Source organism: Puma concolor, chromosome D1 (genome assembly GCF_028749965.1).
Source record: "Puma concolor isolate L17-30 chromosome D1, mPumCon1.1.hap2, whole genome shotgun sequence".
In the NCBI taxonomy this organism is placed as follows: Eukaryota; Metazoa; Chordata; class Mammalia; order Carnivora; family Felidae; genus Puma; species Puma concolor.
Genome location: NC_141676.1, coordinates 66,691,758 through 66,718,165, shown reverse-complemented (window position 1 = coordinate 66,718,165; position 26,408 = coordinate 66,691,758). Strand labels below are relative to the sequence as shown.

The 26,408-nt window shown below is 37.6% G+C and overlaps 1 protein-coding gene across 6 annotated transcripts in view; it reads left to right on the top strand.

The window, feature by feature from the left end:
• PRCP (prolylcarboxypeptidase) overlaps window positions 1-26,408 on the top strand; it is a 140,906-nt gene that overhangs the window by 36,875 nt on the left and 77,623 nt on the right. For all 6 annotated transcript variants that reach the window (XR_015241130.1, XR_015241128.1, XR_015241129.1 and 3 more), the window contains 5 exons: window positions 6,832-6,972; window positions 10,209-10,310; window positions 16,390-16,571; window positions 17,627-17,784; window positions 18,356-18,528. Coding sequence is in view for 3 of the 6 variants with exons in the window: in XM_025928077.2 (XP_025783862.1) it covers window positions 6,832-6,972; window positions 10,209-10,310; window positions 16,390-16,571; window positions 17,627-17,784; window positions 18,356-18,528 (756 nt within the window). In the remaining 3 variants the exon portion in view is untranslated. The remainder of the gene's footprint in view (window positions 1-6,831; window positions 6,973-10,208; window positions 10,311-16,389; window positions 16,572-17,626; window positions 17,785-18,355; window positions 18,529-26,408) is intronic.

The window sequence follows — 26,408 nt, the reverse complement described above, 5'->3', positions numbered from 1 at the left end:
GATCATGACCTGAGCTGAAATCAAGAGTCTGATGCTTAACTGACTGAGCCACCTAGGCATCTCTGTGATTTTGTTTTTTATTAGTGACTAATTAAATGGGTTAAAAACAGTAATAGTAACAATTTTTGAGTCAGGCTGATGAAAAGACCAATATTCCACATATTCTTCACTTTAACCATTAGTAAATGGCTGGAGGATATGTCCTTCATTTTACAAATTTGGAGAAAGCTAGTATAGTGTCTCCTGCTTAAGGTTGACATTGGTAGTCAGCTCTCTCTGCAGTAGTATGTTACAGCGAAAAATCAGACTGGGTTTCTTTGGAGGTAGGATTGGGTAGGGGATAAAAACACATGAAAAACTTGTATTTGATTTTTATTTTTTAGTTATGTTGTCGTGTGCGAGTATTCTGACCTCTCTGAGTGTCGGCAACCTTTTTGTAAGACTGGTGTAATGAAAGTGCCCCTAGAGCTCCACTGGGAAGATGGTGATATGATCTGTATAAAGAAAGCCCCAGCATGGTGCCAGAGACGTAGTTGGTGCTCTGTGTGATTTACTTTCCTTTCTCCCCTGCATCCCCAAATTGCCACCCAAATTGTTGGTGACAGGTATAATGTTCTAATAGGCTCTTCTGGATGTGAACTTTATTCTTTGAACAGTTTTAAAGTCCAATAGTTATTTTTGCCACAATAAATTTTACTTAAAGGATATTATTCTCTTTGTTCCTTCTTGCCTACACATTCTTATGGATTTCTTTCTTATCTACAAGGTGGAGGGAATTATCTCTTGAAAACTATTGGGACCACATTTTAGAAAGAACTGCTGTATGTGACTAGAGGTGTGTTTGCTTTTTGAGTTCATGCTTTGTTGCTTTTACAGCACTATTATCTATTTTAGTTATTTCAGTAACCAAATTGCAAAAATAATTAAAACCTCTAGTTCTGCCTCCAACTTGTGACCTTGGTCAAGTCACTTGACCTCTTTGAGCCCAGTTTCTTCAATTGAACACAGATCAAATGATTTCTAAAGCCCTTGTTCCCTTTCATGCTGTGATTTATGAAATCTCTTTATTCAGGAGCAGAGCTGAAAGTGGCATGTGGATCCTAGTTCTCAACGGCAGAGGGCACACGGCCCCTAGTGTGCTGGGCCGTTAGGTATTGGAAACATTCTACAGTTTTGTAGCCTGAAGTTGATATTCTTGAAGCTAGGAAAAGCCAAGAAAAGTGTAAACTAATATTTTGCAAACAGGATTTCATAGCCTGTTTCTAGCTATTTAATATTTAGGTGAAACACTAAAAAAATAGGAGATTTCAACATTCCAAGGGTACTTCCTATAATTAAGTGAAGAGCTTTAGAGTTTTGTTTTGTTTTGTTTTGTTTTGTTTCTGAAGAGCTTTATCCTTTCCCTCCCCCATATTTACCCCATCTAAGTACCCCATGCTTAGGATTGGTTTCCAAATGGGATGGAGAGGAGAACTAACAATTATTAAGTACTTATTATACATTAGAAACTATACCTGGTACTTTAGGTACACTTTCTCTAATCATCACAGCAATCCTTTATTTTATTTATTTATTTTAATTAAAATAATTGATTTTATTTTATTTTTATGTTTTTAAATTTTTTAATGTTTATTTATTTTTGAGAGAGAGAGAGAGAGAGAGAGACAGACAGACAGACAGAATGTGAGCCGGTGAGGGGTAGAGAGAGGGAGACACAGAATCCTAAGCAGGCTCCAGGCTCTGAGCTGTTAGCACAGAGCCTGATGTGGGGCTCGAACCCACGAACGATGAGATCATGACCTGAGTGAAGTTGGGCACTTAACCGACTGAGCCACCCAGGTGCCCCTAAAATAACTTTTTTTTAAATCTTTATTTGAGAGGGAGACAGAGTGTGAACGGGGGGAGGAACAGTGAGAGAGGGAGACACAGAACTCGAAGCAGGCTCCAGGCTCTGAGCTGTCAGCACAGTGCCCAAAACAAAGGCTCGGATCCATGAACCGTGAGATTATGACATAAGCCAAAGTTGGACACTTAACTGACTGAGCTACCCAGGCACTCCAGCAATCCTTTAAATTGTGTTATCCTTATTTTATATAGGAAGATACTGGGCTCAGAAAGGTTAAGTGACTTGCCTGAGGCCTCACAGTAGAGATTCAAGTTTAGGTCTATTAATTTGCAAACCTGCTTTCTCTACCTGAGTTCTTCCCTTCTCTTCCTAATCTAAATAGTTAGGGATGAATTGCTCACAGCAGTAGTGGCCAGACAGTGGTCACACATGGAAGTTGGCTTTCTCTGGTTCTAAAGTTTTTGTGGCCCTTGTAATTCTACATGGTTTCAAATTTCAAACCTTTAGACTGGATTATTGAAATACGGTTTTTTGTGGGCTACTTTTTAAGGGTACAACAATATCTCATTTTACAAGAAGCAGAATAATCTTTGAGAATCCCATGGTAAGGTGTCTTGTTAGAGAGACATGTACCTACTTTCTTTAAGTCCAGCACAGCCAGTCTTTTCTTTTTTGGTGAAACAGATGATGGTTTTTCCTTTTGAGCTTCAAATGATGAAGTTGGCTTGTATTTGGGGACCATGTTGGGTGGTAATGCACATCTTTAAACACCAGAATCTCATTCAGAATGGTGAGATGTTTATAGTATTAGAGGTATTCTGAAACCTAGATCAAGAGAAGGAATAGCAGATTCATGTTCCATTTTGTGGCTTAGGCTAACTTAGTCATTGTTAAAACTTCAGCTGTACACCTGAATCACTTGGAGGGCTTGTTAAAACACAGACTACTGGGTTCTACCATCCACAATTTCTGATTCAGTAGTTCTGGGATTTAGCCAGAGCATTTGCATTTTTAACAGATTCCCAGGTGATGCTGATGCTGACTTGTAGGGACCTCACATGGAGGAGCGCTATACTTACTGAATGGAGGCAAGTGGAATCACTTGTCTATCTTCCCTCCATTGTCTGTTTCTCTTGCTCTCTTTTATTTTTAGGCTGAGTGGGTATAGTTGAATTAGTTTATTTGTCTTTAATTTTCTTAATGTTTATTTATTTTTGAGAGGAGGAGGGGGAGAGAGAGGGAGACACAGAATCTGAAGCAGGCTCCAGGCTGTGCTGTCAGCATAGAACCCGATGCAGGGCTTGAACCCACAGGTTGTGAGCTCATGACCTGAGCCGAAGTCGGACACTTAACCGACTGAGCCATCCAGGCGCCCCTAGTTTAAATTAAATGTAGGGGTTGTGGCTTAGCCAACACTTTATCCCATTGCTTAACTTACTTCTTGGTCCAGAACGAGAACTTGGCCATTCAATAGATGCTGGTTGAATGAGTGATTGATTATATATGTTGAATTAACATATATAATGCTACTGGTTTTTAGCACATGGACATCATTATTATAAACCTGTTCTATACAAACTGTTTATTTTCCTGAGGGAGGCCATCTTTAGATTAGAATAGCTTATGTATTAGGACTATATATAGCAATGATCATGGACATCAGGAGGTATGCAATTTAGTGCAGTTTTGAGAAACTTGCCTTTTGGGACCTCTGGTATGAATGTGAAGTAGGTATGTGTGTGTAGATGGAGCTGGGTTATGGAGTCCCATCTGTTTTAGAATGGCCTACGGAAGTCTTGGAGAGCCTGGTTTAGGCTGGACAGGCTGGAGCAGCTCTGGATCACTGGGTCTGCCTCAGACCAGATGCAGCATTTTCACTTCTGTGTCTCCCAAGTACTAGAGAAATTCATCTCCGTGATCCTTTTTTTAAAAGTTAATTAATTTATTTAGAGAGAGAGAGAGAGTACATGTGCATGGAGGAGGGGCAGAGAGGGAGAGATTGAGAATCCCGAGCCAGCTCCACACTGTCAGCACAGAGCCCATAGGGCTCGAACTCATGAATCGTGAGATCATGACCTGAGCCCAAATCAAAAGTCGAATGCTTAACCCACTGAGCTACCCAGTTGCCTCTGGCCCTATGATCCTAAAGGCTCAGTGGGCGTCTGTACTGTGGGATAACACTGTAAATTCAGGTAGATTGCGCATGAATCTTGCCATGTTGTAGGATTTGATAATTATATTTTAAATGGTGAGTTTATTAAGTGAAAGGTTAAAAAAATCCCCAAAATTTAAAGTTCATTTAAAAAAAACCTGTTTTTAAAAAGTTTTATTTATTTTTGAGAGAGAGAGAGAGAGAGAGAGAGAGAGAGTGCAAGCAGGGGAGGGGCAGAGAGAGAGGGAGACACAGAATCTGAAGCAGGCTCCAGGCTCTGAGCTGTCAGCACAGAGCCTGATGCGGGGCTCGAAGCCACAAATTGTGAGATCATGACCTGAGCTGAAGTCAGGAGCTCAACCGACTGAGCCACTCAGGCACCCCCTAAAGTTCATTTTTTTTAATGTTTATTTATGTTTGAGAGAAAGAGAGCGTGCACGTGGGGGAAGAATAGAGAGAGAGAGATACACAGAACCTGAAGCAGGCTCCAGGCTGTGCTGTCAGCACAGAGCCCAATGCAGGGCTTGAATTCATGAACCGTGAGATCATGACCTGAGCCGACTGAGCCACCCAGGCGCCCCTAAAGTTCATTTTAAGCTTGAAATTATTATGTCATTTTTATCATTTTTGACACGTTTTATACACGTTTTAAAGTCTCACTGTGTATTTTGTCTCTTTCAGTATAGATTAAAATTTCTTCCTTTAAATTCATCTTACTTTTTTGCGTTGAAATATTTTCAAGTAAATTGCAGACAGCATGACATTCTATCTCTAAATCCTTCAATATACAGGTGTAAAAAGTAAAAACATTTACTTATGCAGCCACAATATGATCACCCCTAACAAAATTAACAAGTTATTAGATTCTTCTAATACCTAGTCCATATTCACATTAACCTAATTGTCCTAATTATCATTTGTATCATTTGTTCAAACTAGGATACAATCTGGAATCATGCATTGCATCTGGTTATTTTGTTCCTTAAATTTTGTTTAATCTAATTTATTTATCATGACATTGCCTTACCATTGTCTTATCGCACATTTGGATTTGTCCAACTGCTTATTCAGAGTGCCTTTCGCTTGTTGTTCTACACTGTGTATTTCCTGGAAACAGGAAATTAGATCCATAAGAAATTAGATCTAAAGGGTGGAAAAAGATACAAGTTGAACATTTTGGGCACGATTTTATCATAGGTGAAGTTTGCTTTGTGTTGTACCACGTGAGGAGGTGCATAATCTATGCCTGCCCCACTGTTAGTGATGCTAATTTTCATCACTAGATTGAGGTGATGGCAGCCTGATTCTTCCATTGTAAAGTTCCATTTTGCCTTGGTGACAAGAGAGCACTCTCCATGATATTACTCTGGCACTAAGATGAATCTTCATTTCCCTGTCATTTATTCTCCTAATGTTTTTAACACCATGTGGTAATTCTTGCCTGAATCAGTAACTTCATAAGGGTTTGCAAAACTGTCATTTTTCTAATTCTGTCATTCCTTCTGCATTAGCTGACATTTAATTAAACAGAGGTCTTTTTCATTAACTGGGACTATTTGGTACCTTGAAACACAATTCTATTGGAAACTCAGGTTAAATATTGAGTTCTTTTTTGTATTCCCAATTTCTAAATTAGGAGTTGGTTTAATAAATACCTTAAATGGTGGCATATGACCATATATATTTGTTTCCTTTTTGATATCCATCTGAACTAGTAGATTTTTGTGAATTGAATGCTTCAATCAGCTACAATCATTATTCTTTATATGTTCAACTTGTTTTATGTTCAGTTTGTTAAAACAAGCCAATAATATAGTCCCTTGTAGTTGGTTCCTATATCTGTTAGACATCGCTGCATTAATTTTTGAGCACTTCCTTCCTTCCATGCACAGCAAGATGTATAGGTTTATCATTTAGCTTCCTTGTCCCAAAATGTTAGTCAGCCACTTCACTGACAAGCCCTAGTTCCTTTTAGTGTGGAATGGTATTAAACACCAAAATCCTAGTTCTTGGAATGTCAGTTGTTACTGGGGTGACAGTGTTTATAGACCTTTTCAGTGGTCTGTTTAATCCATGAATTTTGATATTGAAAGTTTGGATAATGAAAATTCAAAACATAAGGGATATCTGTATTTTAAAAATTTAATGAATTCATATCCTATTTCCACTTCAGTTTTACCATACTGTGTTTTTAAGTAACTCCTTGATTTTATAATTGTTATCTTTTATCTTTTCTGTTATCTTATCACTGAGAATCTTGAGTACCAATAACATTGTTTTATTGTTGTTGTTGTGTTTAGATAGGCTCCACACCCAGCGTGGGTCTTGAACTCACAACCCTGGGATTAAGAGTCACATGCTGTCTACCAGCAGAGCCAGCCAGGCACCCCTAACATTGTTTTATTTTACAATATAAAGAAAGTAACTTCAAAATAACAGTGCCAATATTACTACTGCAATTAAAATCAATTAAAACTTTTTTTTAACATTTATTTATTTTTGAGAGAAACAATGCATGAACAGGGGAGGGGCAGAGAGAGAGGGAGACACAGAATCTGAAGCAGGCTGCAGGCTCCAGGCTCCGAGCTGTTTGCACAGAGCCTGACACAGGGCTTGAACTCATGTACTGCGAGATCATGACATGAGCCAAAGTCAGATGTTTAACCTATTAAGCTACCCAGGTGCCCTTGTAATTAAAATCAAATGAAGTTTAAAAAGTTTTGTGAATATTTTTGTAGCTTAGTTCGGTTTTAATGAAAGAATAAGTTTAATTACTTTTTTATTGATCTCATTTACTTTCCTCTGAAATTTGTCTGCTTTGTTTTTGTCATAGGTTGATCATTTTGGATTTACTACAGATAAAACTTTTAAACAGCGGTACTTACTAGCTGATGAACACTGGAAGAAAGATGATGGATCAATACTTTTCTACACTGGTAATGAAGGAGACATTGTCTGGTTTTGCAATAATACGGTATGTGCAAATTTGTGAAATTCCTATGCTCACTTTGCCTTTTATTATGACAAACTAGAAGAAAATGTTTTGCGGTATATATGAACAAATATTACTGTACTTAATCAAGAAGCTCTTTAGAGTTTAAAGAATTACTCATGAAAAGAGTGAAATACTATTTTTGGACAATTGAATCTTAGATTTTTTTTTTTAATCCCAATTTATTTCTAGAGTGAATAAGGATATGAGGGACATGGGAAGAGGAATATTATTGCATATAGATTTTTTTGGTTTTTGTTTGTTTTGATTATGGTCTCCAGGATATAAACATGAGGGCATGAATTTTTGTTTTTTTGTTTAGTATTGTATTTTCAGTCTAAGAACTGTGCTAGACATACAGTATGTGCTCAATAAATATTTGTTAAATGAATGAATAAAATCTAAACAATGCCAGTGCAAATAAGAAAAACAAAATGCAAGTTTGATTGTCAAATAGAAATGGACAGAGGTAAAGTTGTAGCTATATTTTAGTTTAGCTTTCCTGTTCTACTATTTTTCTTATATTTGTGAGTAAAAAAATAGTATAGATGTTAGCTTGCTTTCCTGACCATACATTCTATTGTCTTTTATAATAACACTTAAATCCATTAACAAAATTTACTTTAGAAGGACACTTGAAAGGAAGATATTTTCCTTTTTTTATGTTCTAGTGCTGTGACTAGAAAATGTCAATTTTCTACCAAAAAGCTAGTCTGTGAATTACCTTAAACTGAAGACTGAGTCACATTTTCTCCATTGCCAATGTCCACCACGGTGCCTGGTATTCAAGAGGTCTTAGTAAATGTTTGTTGAACTAAACTGAATTGAAAGCAAAGATATCGACCCAATTATAATGTTATTGCATTTCTCATTTTTCAATATTTCCTTAAGACTGTTGAGTCTAGATATGTTAGTTGAAATCAAATAATTCAGATCCTAGGATGTCTCTTTCTCTTACATCAGTGACAAGTGAAATCAGGATTTATTTTCCATCAGATTCCTGCTTAGTTATTCTGTGAAACAACTGAGGCTGCTTTGTCTTTTTCTCTTTCTCATGGGGCACGGCCCCATTTATGCCACGGCCATGGGGCAGCTTCTCGTGTCCATTTATTTTTCCCAGCTCTTTTTCCTCTTTCTTATAGACAGGCAGATGTTCTTGCCTCCACTGCTCTGACAGGCAGCATAATTTAAGGCTTACCTTAGAAGTGACAGAAAGGAAGAGCTACACAGTGTAGGAACAGTTCCAGGGAAGTGACTAGATGTAGATCCTTAGAAGGGTCCTGGCCCTTTCCCAGCCCTAGACACCTCTCTTTATACTAAAATGTCCTGGTTGCACTATCACATAATCTGGATGTTCATTTATTAAGAGACTGTAGCAGAATGGTCAAGAGTGACAGACTGGTTAGGATTGAATTCTGGTTTTGCCATTATGCTGTGTGACTTTGGGCAGTCTCTTCTTCTGTGCCTTGGTTTTTTTACCTGTTAAATGGGTGTAGTGATAATAATCTAGTTCATAACAGTTGCTGTGAGGACTAAATAAGAGTTAGGAATTTAGGACAGTGCTGGCACAGAGTGTTATTAAATTGTTAATATATTACATGGACCTCTTCTGAAAAATAAAAACACCCTGAGATAGATGCAGGCAAAAATTACTGACTACAATCAATGTTCAATTAAATTGCTTCCTTTGAAAGCCTGAGTTCAGCTCCCCAGAGGCCTGGCTATTTTGATAGATGATCCTTATCCTTAAGAAGCTCACAGTCTGGGGGCACCTGGGTGACTCTGGGTTGAGCTCTTGGTTTCAGCTCAGGTCATGATATCATGGTTTGTGAGTTCAAGCCTTGTGTCAAGCCCCTAGTCGGGCTCCAGGCTGGTGTCTCAGAGCCTGCTTGGGATTCTCTCTCTCCCTTTCTCTTTACTCCTCCCCTGCTCGTGCTTTCTCTCTCTCAAAATAAATAAATAAACTTAAAAAAAAAGAAGTTCATAGTCTGGTAGGGTAAGACACATATAAACAAATATTTCAGCGTAGTAATAGAGATCTATACCTAGCACGGTGGTGTTGAGAGGCAGGACTGATCAGCAATGCCAAAATGGGGCAGGCAGAGGAGGGCATGCTTGAGATGGTTGTTACAGGGTCTGCAGATAAATGGCAGGAAATGGGCAAGGAGTTAAGAGAGAAAGTGAAGGTTATTGAAACCATCACAGATAACAGGTTAAATTCTCCATCGTCACGTGCATGTAGCTCTTTAAATTGTTCATTTATTGATCAAGATGAATAAAAACTTTAAGAGGTTCTTAGCCCTTGTTAGGAAGCAGCAGTTCATTAAAAAACAGCAGTGTGCCCTAGGAATGACACATAGTTTTTAATCTGTGCTAAATTTAAATCTAATCGATTGATGTTGGCTGTCTAGAGTGCTTTGTTGAGAAGGATTCTGAGGGCACCACTTGAGGTAAGAGAAAAAATTCAGTGATTGATTAATGACCAGCATTAAGTATGGAAATAAGATCTGAAAGCATTTGATGATTGTACTGTGAAGCTAGCCTGTGCTTGAATCTTGGCTCTGCCGCTTTCTAGCTGTGTGACTGTTACAGGATATTTAAACTACTGTGTCTCAGTGCCCTTGTCTGTAAAATGGGGTTACTAAAAGTACCTATCTCTTAGATTGTTGTGATAATCAAATGAAGTAATATATATGGAGTATTTAGAGCAGCCCGACACATTGTAAGTACTCAATTATTATTAGCTATTGTTAGCTACTACTTATTTTTGAGAAAATAAGATTAATATAAAACCCAAGGGAGCCCAGTATGCTTATTTGTATTTCTTTTTTTTTTTATGTTGTAAATGTTTATGGGTAGGCAGCTAACTTAGATATCTACAGTTTTTCCTAGACTATTTTATACACAGTGCAATTTGAAGACTATTTTTGACAAAATATTGATTATGCAGCTCCCGTGTCAGAATAAGGAGAGTTGGAATGATAGGTGGTTGAGTGACTTGGGCTTATTTTTAATTATCTCACTGTACTATAGTATGAGATTAACATGCAACAACGAAACAACAGTTATTTATCTGTAGAACAAATATAAATTGTGCAACTTCTCAGAGCTCTTTTTGGTCTGGTTTAACATTCATCTCATATGACTTGGCAAAAGGTTCAATGACTGTTAAACATAAAAAATGATTTTTATCCTGTGAATTTGTAAATTCTCCCTAGGGGTTCATGTGGGATGTGGCTGAGGAACTGAAAGCTATGTTGGTATTTGCTGAACATCGATACTATGGAGAATCCCTACCTTTTGGTAACAATTCATTCAAGGTAAGTACAGGCATACCTTGTTTTATTGAACTTCACTTTACTGGACTTCATAGATCATGTGTTATTTGCAAATTGAAGGTTTGTAGCAACCCTGTGTTGGGCAAGTCTATCAGTGCCATTTTTCCAACAGCATTTGCTTACTTTGTTTCTCTGTGTTGCATTATGGTAATTATTGTAATATGTCAAACTTTTTCATTATTATTACATTTATTATGGTGATCTGCAATCAGTGATCTAGAAGATGCTCACATAAGATGGCAAACTTAATTGATAAATAATGTGTGTGTTGTGACTGTCCCACCAACTGGCCATTCCCCCATCTCTGTCTCTCTCCTCAGGCCTCCTTATTCCCTGAGACATAAAAATGTTGAAATGAGGCCAGCTGGCCTCTGAGTGTTCCAATGAAAAGAAGAGTTGTATGTCTCTCACTTTAAATAAAAAACTAGAAATGATTAAGTATAGTGAGCAAGGCATGTTGAAAGCTGAGAGAGGCTGGAAGCTAGGCCTCTTGTAACAAACATTTAACCAGGTTGTGAATGCAAAGGAAAAGTTCTTGAAGGAAATTAAAATGCTCTTCCAGTGAGCATACAAATGACAAGAAAGTGAAACAGTCTTACTGCTGGTAAGGAGAAAGTTTGAGAGGTCTGGGTAGAAGAGTGCTGATGTAGAAGCTACAGTAAGTTATCCAGAAGATCTAGCTGAGATAAATCATGAAGGTGGCTACAGTAAACAACAGATTTTCAATATAGACAAAACAGCTTTTTATTGAAAGAAGATGCCATTGAGGACTTTCATAAAGAGAAGTCAATGCCTGGCTTGAAGTCGTCAGGACAGCCTGACTCTCTTGTTAGGAGCTAATGTAACTGGTAACTTTAAATTAAAGCCAATGCACATTTACCATCCTGAAAATCTTAGGGCCCTAAAAAATTATGCTAAATCTACTCTGTGTGTGCTCTATAAATGAAAGAACAGAGCCTTGATGACTATACATCTGTTCACAACATGGTTCACTGAATACTTTACGACCACTGTTGAGACCTACTGCTCGGGAAGAAAAAAGTTCCTTTCAAAATATTATTGTTCATTGACGATGCATCTGGTCACCCAAGACCTCTGATGGAGATGTATGACGAGATGAATATTATTTTCATTTCTGCTAACACAACATCCATTCTGCAACTCATGGATCAAGGAGTCACTTTGATTTTCAAATCTTATTTAAGAAATACATTTGTGGGGCACCTGGGTGGCTTAGCTGGTTAGGCATCTGACTTTGGCTCAGGTCATGATCTCACAGTTCTTGGGTTTGAGCCCCACATCGGGCTCTCTGCTGTTAGCAGGGAGCCTGCTTTGGATCCTCTGGTGCCTCTCCTCTGCTCATTCTCTCTCTGAAAAAACAAACAAACAAACAAACAAAAAACATTTTGTAAGGTATAGCTGCCACAGAGAGTGATTCCTCTCTGATGCATCTTGGCAAAGTCAATTGAAAACCTTCTAAAGGATTCACCATTCTATATGGTATGAAGAATATTCAGGATTCATGGGAAGAGGTCAAAATATCAACATGAACAGGAGTTTGGAAGAAGCTGATTTCAACCGTGTGGATGACTGTGAGGGTTTCAAGAAAGACTTCAGTGGAGGAGGTAACTGCAGATGTCGTGGAAATAAGAGAATCAGAATTAGAAGTGGACCTTGAAGATGTGCTAAATTGCTGAAATCTTGTGATAAAACTTGAATGGATGAAGAGTTGTTTCTCATGGATGAGGAGTTATTTCTTATGGATGAGCAAAGAAATTGGTTTCTTGAGATGGAAACTGCTGCTGGTGAAAATACTGTGAATATTGCTGAAATGTCAACAATGAATGTAGAAAATTAAACAAACTTTAAAGCAGCTACAGGGTTTGAGAAGATTGACTCCAATTCTGAAAAAAATTCTGAGGGGAAAATTCTATTGAACAGCGTCACATGCTACAAAGAAATCATTCATGAAAGGAAGAGTCAATTGATATGGCAAATTTTATTGTTGTTTTGTTTTAAGACATTGCCAATGCCAACCCATCCTTCAGCAATCACCACCCTGACTGGTCAACAGCCATCAACATTTAGGCAAGACCCTCCACTGGTAAAAAAGATGAAAGCTCAAAAAAACTCACTGAAAGCTCAGATGATGGTTAGCATTTTTTATCAATGAAGTATTTTTAAATTAAAGTGTATACATCTTTTGGGGTGCCTGGGTGGCTCAGTCGGTTGGGTGTCCGACTTTGGCTCAGGTCATGATCTCGTAGTCTGTGAGTTGGAGCCCTGCATTGGGCTCTGGGCTGACAGCTCAGAGCCTGGAGCCTGCTTCTGATTCTGTGTCTCCTTCTCTTTCTGCCCCTCTCCTGCTCATGCTCTGTCTCTCTGTGTCTCAAAAATAAATAAAAACATTAAAAAAAAATTTTTTTTAAATAAAAAAAGTGTATACATCTTTTTGGAAATAATACTAATTCACACTTAATAGACTACAGTATGGTGTAAACATAACTTTTATATGCACTAGGAAGCCAAAATAGTCATTGGACTTGCTTTATTAAGATATTAACTTCATTGTAGTGGTCTGGAACCAGACCTGCAATATCTCTGAGGTATGCCTGTATAGTTTTTAATTTTAAGTTTAAAAGGTTTTTTTTGAAGTTTAGAGTATTACATGTTCTAATTACATGTTCCACTTTAAGAAAGAAATGATAGCTTTAGCTTGAATAGCCTGAAATTTCAATAATTTGTATTTAATCTTTCCTTTTTTATATGCAGCTGAACAGATTGGGTGCTTTTTATTTATTTTTATTTTTATTTTTTTAACATGTTATTTATTTTTGAGAGACAGAGAGAGACAGAGCACGAGAGGGGGAGAAGCAGAGAAAGAGGGGAACACGGAATCTGAAGCAGGCTCCAGGCTCAGAGCAGTCCACACAGAGCCTGATGCAGGGCTCAAACTCATGAACCATGAGATCATGACCTGAGCTAAAGTCGGATGCTTAACCGACTGAGCCACCCAGGTGCCTCCAAGCCCTTTTTAAACTATAATATTATCATTTCTAATGTTGATCATTTTTTAACTCAGTGGGAAATCTTAAGATATGGCTGCAGAGAATGTGAGGGGAACTTCTCATTGTTTCAGAAATATCAGTAAATTATTCTACTTTATAAATTATACACTTATAATATATATTATATTAATAATGTATTATATATTGGGTCTACCACAGGAAAAAGTATAATGAGCACTCAAATGTTTAAAAAGGTATTTTTCTTTTTTTTTTTTTTAAAGGTATTTTTCAATAAAATAAGGACAAATTATCTCTGTCTCAGTGAGTCCAAATAGCCACTTGGATTCCCTTCTGACCTTTCCTAATCTCACAAGGAGTTTTGGCCTTGGCCACAGACTGTACACCCAATAAAAAGGATACTATTTCCTCAACTGAGTCACTCATGTACTTTGTGATTCTGGGTATATGAATTTGCTATCTGTGCTATTATTTACATAATACTTGTCTTTGAACAACTAACTTTTCAAATTTTGCATTATCTTAACAAGGGTTTTATGTACTAGTTTTTTTTTTTCTAAATTACATTAAAACAAGTATTAAAATAAAAAAGATTACCTAAGATCATTATGCATACTACCAGTATGTATATACCATCTTTTTAGAAGAACTTGGGGCCAGTAATTTTCTAGGCTGCCTATTTTGAAAGGAGTTTATATATGTATATTTGTGTTTGTTTATTTTTGAGAGAGAGAGAGGGAGACACAGAATCCAAAGCAGGCTCCAGGCTCTGAGCTGTCAGCCCAGAGCCCAACGCGGGGCTCAAACCCACAAACCATGAGGTCATGACCTGAGCTAAAGTCAGATGCTTAACTAACTGAGCCAGCCAGGCACCCCTGAAAAGAGTTTTAATTTTCATTCTCAGAGGTTTTATTAGCTCATATTATAAGTAAATAAAATAAATGAAAATTTCTTGTGTTGTGAATGAAGAACAGAACTATTTGCTGATATTTGTTGGGCTATGGGGGGAAACTCAATTCTTTAGCTTATTATTCTGCATAATTATCTGATTAGGAGAGTTGATAGATCTTGAAACCATTGGAAGAAGTCAGCTTGTTGCAGATAGAAACATAATGTCACCTAGATCCCCATGGTTCATACTTTGTTAGCAAAATGGAACTAAGGGCTCTTTTTGATACGCTTCTTTCCCTTCATGTGCTCACAGAATTTGTCAGTAGCATGGGGGTTAATATTACAAATGTTATGCAAGGATTAGAAAAAAATGACACTCAACTATACATAGAAAATTGGAAGTAAAAACTAGTGATAGATAATGAAAGAAGAGGTAAGAGGTCAGAAAGTATGTATCTTGGGGTCCCTGGGTGGCTCAAGAGAGAGCAAGGTGGAAACTGCAGTGCTTATTGTGACTTAACATTGGAAGTTATACGTCACTTCTGACACATTAATTAGAACCAAGTCACTAAGCTCAGCCCAAGCTCAAAGAGAGAGGAATAAGACTTTTTCTTTCAAAGGAGAGATACTTTTTTTTTTTTTTTTTTTTAATTTTCAAGTTAGTTAACACACAGTGTAGTCTTGGCTTCAGGAGTAGAATCCGGTGATTCATCTCTTACATATGACACCCAGTGGTCACCCTGAGAAGTGCCCTCCTTAATGCCCATCACCCATTTAACCCATCCGCCCTCTCCCTCTCCAGCAACCCTCAGTTTGTTCTCTGTATTTAAAAGAGTTTCTTATGGTTTGCCTCCTTCTCTGTTTTTATCTTGTTTTTCCTTCTCTTCCCCTATGTTCATTTGTTGAGTTTCTCAAATTCCACCTATGAGTCCAATCATACACTTTACTAGCTCCCTTAGTTTAGCAGGACTCTGAGCTTTACCCCACTACGTTGCACTGAGGAAATTGTCTCTAGGCAGAGAGACAGTGATCATGGGGCTTACTTTATGAATATCCTTCTCTCAGGGATCAACGTCTTGTGTTGCCTGTTTTCTAATGCCTGGATGTAGTTGCTGTATTGCATTTTGTAACTCCAATTTTATAGTTGTTTACAACAGGGTAATTTCCAGTTGTTGGTATGCAGATATAATGATAATCTTTCTGATAAGGAAGGATGAGTTTGATTTTTATTGATGATTCTTCAGTTTTTCACAAGATTCAGTCTACCTTTGCCTGTATAGTAGCCATTTTATTTTTTAAATTATTTTTAATGTTTATTTTTGAGACAGAGAGAGAGAGAGAGAGAGAGAGAATACAATCAGGGGAGGGGCAGAGAGAGAGAGGGAGACACAGAATCTAAAGCAGGCTCCAGGCCCTGAGCTGTCAGCCCAGAGCCTGAGGCTGGACTCGAACTCATGAACTATGAGATCATGACCTGAGCCAAAGTCGGATGCTTAACAGAGCCACCCAGGTGCCCCAGTAGCCATTTTAAATGTTAAAAAATTTAAAATAAAAATTGTAGGGGCACCTTGGGTGGCTCAATTGGCTAAGTATCCGACTTCAGCTCAGATCATGATCTCGCAGTTCATGAGTTCGAGCCTGGCCTCGGGCTCTGAGCTGACAGCTCAGAGCCTGGAGCCAGCTTGGGATTCTGTGTCTCCCTCTCTCTCTGTGCCTCCCCTGCTTGTGCTCTGTCTCTCTGTCTGTCTCTCTCAAAAACAAATAAAATTTAAAAAAAGTAATAAAAATTGTAATACAGCAGTTGTCTGTTAAGCTGAGAATTGTATTCCATCACATTTACTATTAAATATTACAGTTTGTTTCTATTGTTTCTACAACCTCAACAAAGTCTTTGGTAAATAGCATTTAATAGAAATTACATTTGAATGCAAAATACATTATGTTCTTCGCACAAACTTGAAATAATTTTTTAATGATTTATTTAAATCAGCATTGTTATTGCGTTGACTGGGCATTTTAACTCAATAGCCTAGAAATTCTGTTTGGAGTAAAACTTATCTGACTGGCTTTTTCCCTGGATCTATGCTATGCCTAAGCTGCTATTATGTGCACATTTATACTTGTTCTTTGTTACTTTTCTTTAGGATTCCAGATACTTGAATTATCTGACATCAGAACAAGCTCTGGCAGATTTTGCAGTGTTAATCAAATACTTGAAAAGAACAATCCCAGGAGCTAAAAATCAACCTGTCATTGCCCTAGGGGGCTCTTATGGTGGCATGCTTGCAGCCTGGTTCAGGATGAAATACCCTCATATGGTGGTTGGGTAAATGCATTTATGTTGAACATGAGCACTTCTTTTTTTATTTTTATTTTTTTAATTTTTAAATTTACATCCAACTTAGTTAGCATGTAGTACAACAATGATTTCAGGAGTAGATTCCTTAATGCCTCTTACCTATTTAGCCCATCCCTCCTCCCACAACCCTCCAGTAACCCTCTGTTTGTTCTCCACATTTAAGAGTCTCTTATGTTTTGTCCCCCTCCATGTTTTTATAGTATTTTTGCTTCCCTTCCCTTATGTTCACCTGTTTTGTATCTTAAAGTCCTCAAATGAGTGAAGTCATATGATATTTGTCTTTCTCTGACTAATTTCGCTCTAGTTCCATCCACATAGTTAGAAATGGCAAGATTTCATTCCTTTTGATTGCTGAGTAATTCTCCATTGTATGTATATATCACATCTTTATCCATTCATCCATCGATGGACATTTGGGCTCTTTCCATACTTTGGCTATTGTCGATAGTGCTGCTATAAACATGGGGGTGCATGTGCTCCTTCGAAACAGCACACCTGTATCCCTTGGATAAATATCCAGTAGTACAATTGCTGTGTCGTAGTGTAGTCCTATTTTTAATTTTTTGAGGAACCTCCACACTGTTTTCCAGAGTGGCTGCACCAGTTTGCATTCCCACCAGCAGTGCAAAAGAGATCCTTTTTCTCCACATCCTCGCCAACATCTGTTGTTGCCTGAGTTGTTAATGTGAGCCATTCTGAGAGGTGTGAGGCGGTATCTCATTGTGGTTTTGATTTGTATTTCCCTGATGATGAGTGATGTTGAGCATTTTTTCATGTGTTGGTTGGCCATCTGGATGTCTTCTTTGGAGAAGTGGCTATTCATTGGACATGAGCACTTCTTAATACTGTCACAGCATACTTAGATATTTGTTTCTGTTGTACTGAGATTTCTGGTTTTTATCTCATTAACAGCTGTTATTTTTCTCACCATTTTTGTTCAATGTCCGTTTCAATTTTAAAACTTGAATTTGATGAGTTACATTTTTTTTCTGTTTGCCTTTATTATTTTCCTTCCAATTTAGAGCTCTTGCAGCCTCTGCCCCCATCTGGCATTTTGGTAATCTGGTACCTTGTGGTGTATTTATGAAGATCGTAACTGAAGATTTTAGGAAAAGTGGCCCAAATTGTTCAGAGACCATCCACGATTCCTGGGGTGCTATTACTCGACTCGCAAGAACAGGTAAGCTTTAATTAATAGAATAAAATCATGGAGTGTTTTACCTTTCACTTGTTAAATTCAACACTTGCTTGTTTTTATTTTTAAGTATAACATACAGAAAAGTACACAAATCAAAATACATCACTTGATGAATTTTCATGGAGTGAAACGTAACCAATATGGTATATTAGTATAATAATCATCCACTGTAATCAAGAACATAGTACTATGTTTTGTATCTGCTGTCTTTTGATCAACACTATGTTTGTCAGATACTTCTGTTTGTTTTATTTCATTGTGGTTTATGCATTCTGATTGCTCTCTGATGTTCCATTTGTTTATTTATTTACTTATTTCAAAAGTATCTTTGAAACAGGAAATAATTCAAATAAATTCTGGCACACCCCATGAAGATAGACAACTTGTTTATCATGGGATTTTCCAGTTGCTTTAAAAATATTTTATTGAATGTTGAAAAAGCATACTTGGAGAAATGGTATAGAAGATTGAATTTTCTAAAATACCAAGTGATCAGTAAAGCCTTCTGTCAAGTAGTGCTTTTTATATTCCAACAATGTGATTCTGTTTTCAGGCAGTGGCTTGCATTGGCTTTCTGAAGCCCTTCACTTATGTACCCCATTAAGAAATTCGCAGGATGTTCAGCATTTGAAAGGCTGGATCTCTGAAACCTGGATAAATCTGGCAATGGTGGACTACCCTTACGAGTCTAACTTTTTACAGCCTTTGCCTGCTTGGCCTATCAAGGTAATAGGAAAATATCCTTTCGTTACTTTTTTTTACTTAAGTTTACTTATTTATTTTGAGAAGGGAGAGGGGCAGAGAGATAGGGTGAGAGAGAATCCCAAGCAGGCTCCATGCTGTCAGCATTGAGCCCAACATGGGGCTTGATCTCATGAACCGTGAGATCATGACCTGAGCCAAAATCAAAAATCAGATGCTTAAGGGACTTGTGCCATCAGGCCCCTCTCCTTCATCACTTTTAATATGAACTTTTCTCTCTCTTTTTGTTTTGTTTTTTAAACTGGTGCTTTCTATGACTGTTAGCATCAGAGGAATTTCCAATGACAAAGGGGCTCTGAGTATGACCAACCTGAGCAGAAATTCTGGCTTCTGTCACTTTCTGGTTACTCAACCTTGGACACCTTACCTAATGTTTGTAAACATCAGTTTTCTCTGATTTGAATAAAGGAGATAAATGTATAGATTATAGAGTTGTATGATTTAGAGCTAAGACCGGTAGTTGCTGCTAATGGAACGATTACTGTGTGCCAAGTCCTGTGCTGAACACTTTGCATGCACAATTTACTCCATCTTTGTCATACATCTGAGACACATAGACCTATGTCATATATGGTTAGTGCTTAATAAAAGGCAACTGCTATCATAGTGCTATGACTCAGTCAACTGCTAATGTGTTCTAAGTGCTCGACATATCATAAAGGAGTGATCCCCATGCAGCAGGGTGGAGTGGAAGGAGTACTGACTCTGGATCTTTGATCCAGAACCACCATATACCAGCTGTGTGATCTTGGGCAAGGCTGTCTTCTACCTGAGCCTCCCTGTCTTCCTCTGCAAAGTGAGGTAATGATACTTACATTCTCCATAGGGTTGTGCTGAGGATCAAATAAAATATTAGACATGAAAGTACTGTGGAAACTGTAAAGATACATCGCACCATAAATTTTAAAGTTCTTTTCATGACAAAATTCTTTATTGTGTATTCATCCTCTTTTAAGCATTTCTTTGTAAAGAATATTCTTATTAGTTTTAAAATTAAAGTTTGGCTAACTTGATGGTTAAGTTTAGAGAATATAATTGATTCTACAGGTAGAATGAGTGCTGGAAATATAAATAGACTTGGTCAGATGAAAACCAGTTTTCAAAAGCACTTTGAACTTAACAGTCCCTTTGAACTATTTAAAAAAATTTTTTTCTTAATGTTTATATTTTAGAGAAAGAGAGAGAGACAGAGAGAGAGAGACAGAGAGAGAGTGTGAGCAGGGGAGGGACAGAGAGAGAGGGAGACAGAATCCATAGCAGGCTCCAGGCTCTGAGCTGTCAGCCCAGAGCCCGACGTGGGGCTCGAACTCATGAACCGTGAGCTGAAGTCAAGACGCTTAACTGACTGAGCCACCCAGGTGTCCCATAAGTTCCTTTGAACTATTAAATGAACATTTTACTTAAAACTTTGTAACCCAAATAGAACAAGGTCATTTGCTATTAGAGATCCTATTCATCTAAAAACTAGAATGAGAAGTGGATGTCTTGCACATAGCAGGCCAGATAAATTTGTATTGAATTCAATTGAATTTAGACAATACAGAGTTATTTAAAAGATCAGATCTCTCTCATGGTAAGAAAACCTGGATCAAAGTAATGAGAAAAAAACTAAATTTGAGCCAGTTAGCCTCCATACATGTCTTTGTGCTAATAATGCCTTATCTCTCTTATTTTACTATTTACAGAACACTTTCATATATGCTGTCCCATATAATCCCCACAAAAATACTCTGGGAAAAAGAGGTACAATGGAGTGGAAATTTAAGCTCAGTCAAGAAATGGGGAAAGCACAGTTTGAACTTGGGTCTACCATTGTTCAGAGCCTCTGATCTTTTACCTTATCGCACTGGATTAGGAGAGGATTTGGCTGGATTTTGGGGTGGATCTCTAGCCACATTGTGACAACTATCAAATTTAACTATAGTCTGTTTACAAAGTGAAAATTAAGTTTGCATTTTTATGCCCATTTGAAGAACAAATGAGTTGTCACATGATAAGCATATGGGAATGGGGCGCCTGGGTGGCTCAGTCAGTTGAGTGTCCAACTCTTGATTTCGGCTCAGGTCATGATCTCACAGTTTATGAGTTCAAGCCCCGCGCTGGGCTCTGTACTGTCAGTGCGGAGCCTGCTTGGGATTCTTGCTGTCTCCCACTCTGCCCCTGTCCTGCTTGCACTCTGTCACTCTCTGAAAATAAATACATAAATCAAAAACATACAGGGAATTCCCTTGGTATTTGGAACAGAAGTTGGCAAACTTTATTTGTAAACAGCTAATAATAAAAATTTTAGGTTTTGTGGGCCATTTGGTCTCTGTCACAGTTGCTCTGTTCTGCAGGTGTGGCAGGAGAGTAGCCATAGGCAAATACAAGTAAATGAGGAAGACTATGCAATAATACTTTATTTATAAAATAAGCAGTACCCTGGATTTGGCCTGGGGATGTGCCAACCCCTGATTTAGAAAAAAGCCAGAGGAATACAGCTTTTTTGTATTCGTTTGTATTATGATTTGGAACAAGGAACACTAACTTTGCTTTTCTCCCCATTTCTTTAATGTTCCTTTTGAAAAATTTGCTGATGCATCTCACATGTAAATAAATATCCTATCCTTCCTCTCTCCTAAGTATTCATTAAAAATTCATTCATTCAAAATTAGTAGAGTATATCTCAAATATTCTGCCATTTATTTTTGATTTAGCACAGTCCTTCTTTTATCTTCTGTATATATGCATTATTAAAGTTTATTTTTAAGGCAAGGTAATTTGTGTCTTTGCCCGACAATCAGGTTTTACTTCTTTTCTCCAGGACTACTTCTTGTTATTCTCTTCAGTCATTTCTTACTGGTTTTATCCTTTCTTTTGGCATATTAAGGAATTCTTGGTTGCTTATAATATATTTATGTTTCTGTTTCTTGCCTGCACCCAACCAAAAGAAATCTCTCATTGCCCCCTGCTTGAGAACTTTCCATTGCCTCTATTTCCAGTTTTATCCTATATGATTTCAAAGTTTTTCTACTACATGTCTCCCTCCCAAACTTTTAGCTTCAGATCACTTTCTTTCACTGTTCATTCTATTTCTCCTTTCTTGACCTCCTCTCTGTTCTCCCAACCCACTAATCCCAGGAACACTACCCAGTTGGGGACCGCTCTTTCACTTGGATAGTTCCATTTAACCATAACTCCTCCTCCCTCTGATACACTTCCTCCTTTTTAAAAGGCTGACAAACAGCCGTCCTTTTCTAAGTCTGTAACTTAGGCTTAGGATAGTGAGATAATGTGTAACAGTTGGGTTATGAAAAAAAGTAGGTGATTTCCAATTCTGCCTGGACCCTGTATGGTTCTGAAAGATCCAGAGGCAGTGATTGAATGCCTTTTCCGTGTCAACTCAAGTATCGTTCTTTTTAATTTGTTTGTGGGCTTTGCACACTCAGACTCCATTTGCTTTTGTTTACTGTTAACAGAAGCTGCAACATTCATGCAGAAATAATCATGGACTTGGCTGAGAGAGCACAAGGAAGAAGAGAAAAGGGAAATAGAAAACCTCTCTGTCATTTGACTGCTCTGTCAGCATAGAAACTACTAGGTCTCTTCTCAGCTTAAAGAACAGTTTTTAAGGATACTATAGCGGTTATTGATTTTGGAATAATTTTTTAGCTGATAACTCACCAAATCTTTTGGCTTGGCCTTCTGAGCATGCAGTTAGATGTAGTGAAATAATAAGACATAAAATGGAAAATCTCTTCCGTTTGTCTTGGTGTTTGATAATGTATGCGACCTCTCTGGGTGGTTTAAGCGGTTTAGGTGCATTCTATGAAAAGGGAGCTTTTAATGACAAAACTAATGTGATTATCTGTGAGTGTGAGAGGGGTATTGAAGCCGTAGAGAAAGAAAATCTGTTAGAAAAGCTGAATGTATCTGCTTAATCCTTTCTCTAATGTGGATGGGCCATACTTTCTGAGAGGAGGTTGGTCTTTTTTTTTTTTTTAACCCATCTTCTTTCCTTCTTTTAAAAAATTTTCTTTGCCCCCTTTTTATTTCTCTTATTCAGACGTTTATCCTTATAGGTAAGGGGACACATAAAGCTTTTAAACAAATCATTATCTTTACACTGTCTAGTGTATGTGGGATCAAAGGGGAGATTCTAAATATCTGGGTATAGAGCTAATTAGTTTGGTACTAAGATTGAAATGTTCTTTCACCATGATTTCTACACTCTTTAAAACAAGAATTATTAAAATGGACTTCTAATGCTCTTTTTAAGTTTTTCCTGAATGTTTCTCTTTGTTCTAGGAAATAGAAAGTGAATTAAGTCTATTTCATATGTTGATTTTTGAGCCTCATATGAATTACTCTACTGTTTTACAGTTTTCTTTTTTGTTGCATGATAAAAAAAAAAGTTGTTTGGTTTTTACATTGCCACAGAATCCCTTTTATTTAAGTTTTTATGTAAAACAAACTTAGAAAAATATAAAGATAATCTAAGAATAAAAAAATTTGCGGAGCGTCTGGGTGGCTCAGTCGGTTGAGCATCCGACTTTGGCTCAGATCATGATCTCGTAGTTTGTGAGTTCGAGCCCCGCATCAGGCTCTGTACTGACAGCTCAGAGCCTGGAGCCTGCTTCAGATTCTGTGTCTCCCTCTCTCTGCCCCTTCCCCACTCATGCTCTGTCTCTCTCTGTCTCTCAAAGATGAATAAACGTTAAAACAATGTTTTTGCTTAACAAATTAAGCGTGAGACTACAGGTATATTTAGGCACTGTTTGTGTTGTTATTTTTCTCTTACACTACAGTTTTGAAGTTGAGTATGTGTAGTATTGGCAGTTACAAATGGAAGCTCCACAGCGAATCTTGCATTTGAATGCCAGCTCTGCCACTTTCTGGCTGTGTGACTGGGACAGGTTTCTTAACCTCTCTGTTCTTTAGTTTCCTCATCTGCCAAGTGGGGATAATAGTAATTGTAATTACTAGTAATTATTAGGGTCATTATGAGAATTTAATAGGACCCAGTGCTTAGTAAGCACTAAATTGATACTAATTATATAATAATAACAAGAGCTATTATTGTTGTATATAGTAACAAAGAGGCAGTGTTGTACTAGGACTTTGTGGCCAAAGTGTGGGTTCAGAACTTATATTCATAGTTTTAAAATTGTATATCTTTAGCCAGACCTCTCTGAGCTTGTTTTCTCCTCTGTGATATGGGGATGGTCGTTATATGTTTTCCCCTGGGTCATCATAGGGAAAGTGCCTGACCACAAGGAACCACAAGTTGGACTAGCAGCCTCAGTCCCAGTTGCTCTCATATCACTGAATTTATGACCTAAATAGAAATGCTATACCTTATATAGAAAGTGTTTGAAAGAAGCTAATTTGAGAGTGTCCACAAGATAAATAGGAAATATAGTACAGGGGCTACATGAGTGTTGAGTATTCTGAATGGAAGTGGTTGGCAGGGACTCTTTCCTTGTTATTACAGGCCCTCAATTAACAATCAACAGGCCAAGTACTTGTACTCCTCAATTGGCTAATAACTGCACATTATCAGGCTTAAGGTGAAGGGAGTATTAGATGAAGTTGAACCAAAGATGCTGATATCTGACTGTGTTTGACTTATAAACATGGCAACTTCATATGGTTCAACTTAACATTTAGATAAGTTTTGTGCATCCTGTGGATCTTTTATAAAAGTACATGATTATCTTTTTTTGAATAAACATGGGAATAGTGCTGAGGTTTTGCTAGTATAACTCCAGTAATTTTTTGAAAACTTTATTCACTCTTTGCTACCATAATTGTTAAGGTAGTATACAGAGATATGTAGAGATTGTGTTGTTTACACTAGAGAATGATGCTTGTACTCACAGAATTTTTCACTTAGAAAGGAACTTTAGAAGCACCTAAAATAATAAAATTCCCTTAGTAAATTTGTAAATATTTTACTAAAAAAAATTTGTAAATATTTTACAAAAAGAAGTTTTTTTAGGCCTTCTATCTAATGTGCCACTAGGATTATAAATTGGTACTTTCTTTCTATCAGGCAGCTTGATGTAGCAAAAGCCTTAAAAATGTTTATTTCCTTTGAACTAATAACTCCTCTAAGAATTTATCTCAAGAAAACAGTTCAGGGTGTACGTAAAGATTTAGGCCCAAGGTTATTTATTGTAGCCTTATTTGTAGTACTGAAAGATTGGAAAAATGATACAAACAAACAGTTGTAGGATTGCTTCAACTTTTCCTCAACTCCCCATCCTGATTGCTCCCCTCTACATTTTCTCATGTTGGTCAGTGTCCTTTTTAAAGTGTGGTGCTCGGAACTGGACCCAGTGCTCCAAGGGAGCCCTGACCTTACAGAGGACAGTGGGCCCAGGAGTGCCCTTAATCTGGATATGGAATTTCTATTAGTAGACGCCAAGTTTCTGACCACGATGTTCCCTCTGAGTAACTGGCACTGCCGAAACCCAAGTATTGTCAGCCGGTGCCGGTCCCCAGCCATGCCTGTGTCTTTTAAGGAGTGACAGTAACTGCTGTTTGCAGAGATGGCTATTCATGGGGACTCCTTTTCTTTGCCTGACAGAGGCCCAGTGTTCTAGCTCTGAGAGGGGATCTGATGCCAGCATGTGAGTCACACTTACTTGCTACTGTTCTTTAACAGAGTTTTAGGCAACTTGTTTGTTGTTGCTCATCAGCGCTCCCTTTTCCTCCTGCCTGGCTTACATTGTCACCCTGCCTCATCTACTGTGCTGTGCTTGGACATAACGCTCTCCTATGCATTCCGCGGGTCCATTCCATACCTTTATGCTGCATTTGGAAACAGCTGAATCCACCGTTAGTGTCCACAGTCAGGAAGCAATGCTGACCAACTGTTGGCAATAAGTAGTTTAACAAATTCTGTGATTGGTTCTTGATTTCCATATTTTCTTGAGTGTTTCTGATTGGCATATTTCTTAGGGACATTTTCCAACAACTGTTAGGTATTTTTTGACTTACCATGAATAAATGAAAGTTGTAGAAAAGTAAAACACTGTTTTGCCTTTTTTCTTCAGCTTTCATTTTCTTATTGCTTTAGGCTTAACAGGTTTGCGAAGCTCTGAGGTTAGCTCAGTACTGTTTCTTCCTGTACACCTTTTCAGGTTTATCTTACTCTTATGACCTCGCTGTTACTTTTTAAAGGTATATCCAGGTTATTTGGACATCTTAATTTCTGACTTTTCTTTTTTTTTTTAATTTTTTTTTTAACGTTTATTTATTTTTGAGACAGAGAGAGACAGAGCATGAACAGGGAAGGAGCAGAGAGAGAGGGAGACACAGAATCTGAAACAGGCTCCAGGCTCTGAGCAGTCAGCACAGAGCCCGACACGGGGCTCTCCTGGAAGATTTCAAGTATTATTAATAGTAGTCACCAATATCGTCATTAGATCTCCAGAACTTATTCATCTTATAACTGAAAGTAGTTTATATCCTTTGACCAACATTTCTGCATTTACCCATTGCCCTTCCCCCAGCCCTTACCAACTGCCATTCTACCTTGGTTCTATGAGTTTGACTTTTTTAGATTCTACACATAACTGAGATCATACAATGTTTGTCTTTTTGTATCTGGCTTGTGTAATGTCTTCCAGTTTCATCCATATTCTCACAAATGGCAAGGCTTCTTTTTAAAGAGTGATTAATATTCCATTTCATTTATATACATCTCACATTTTCCTTATTCATTCATCCATCAATGGACACTTAGGTTTCCTTATCTTGGCTATTGTGAATAATGGTGCAGTGAACATGGGGGTGTAGATATTTCTTTTAGATCCTAATTTCCTTTCATTTGAATATATGCCTAGAAGTGGAATTGC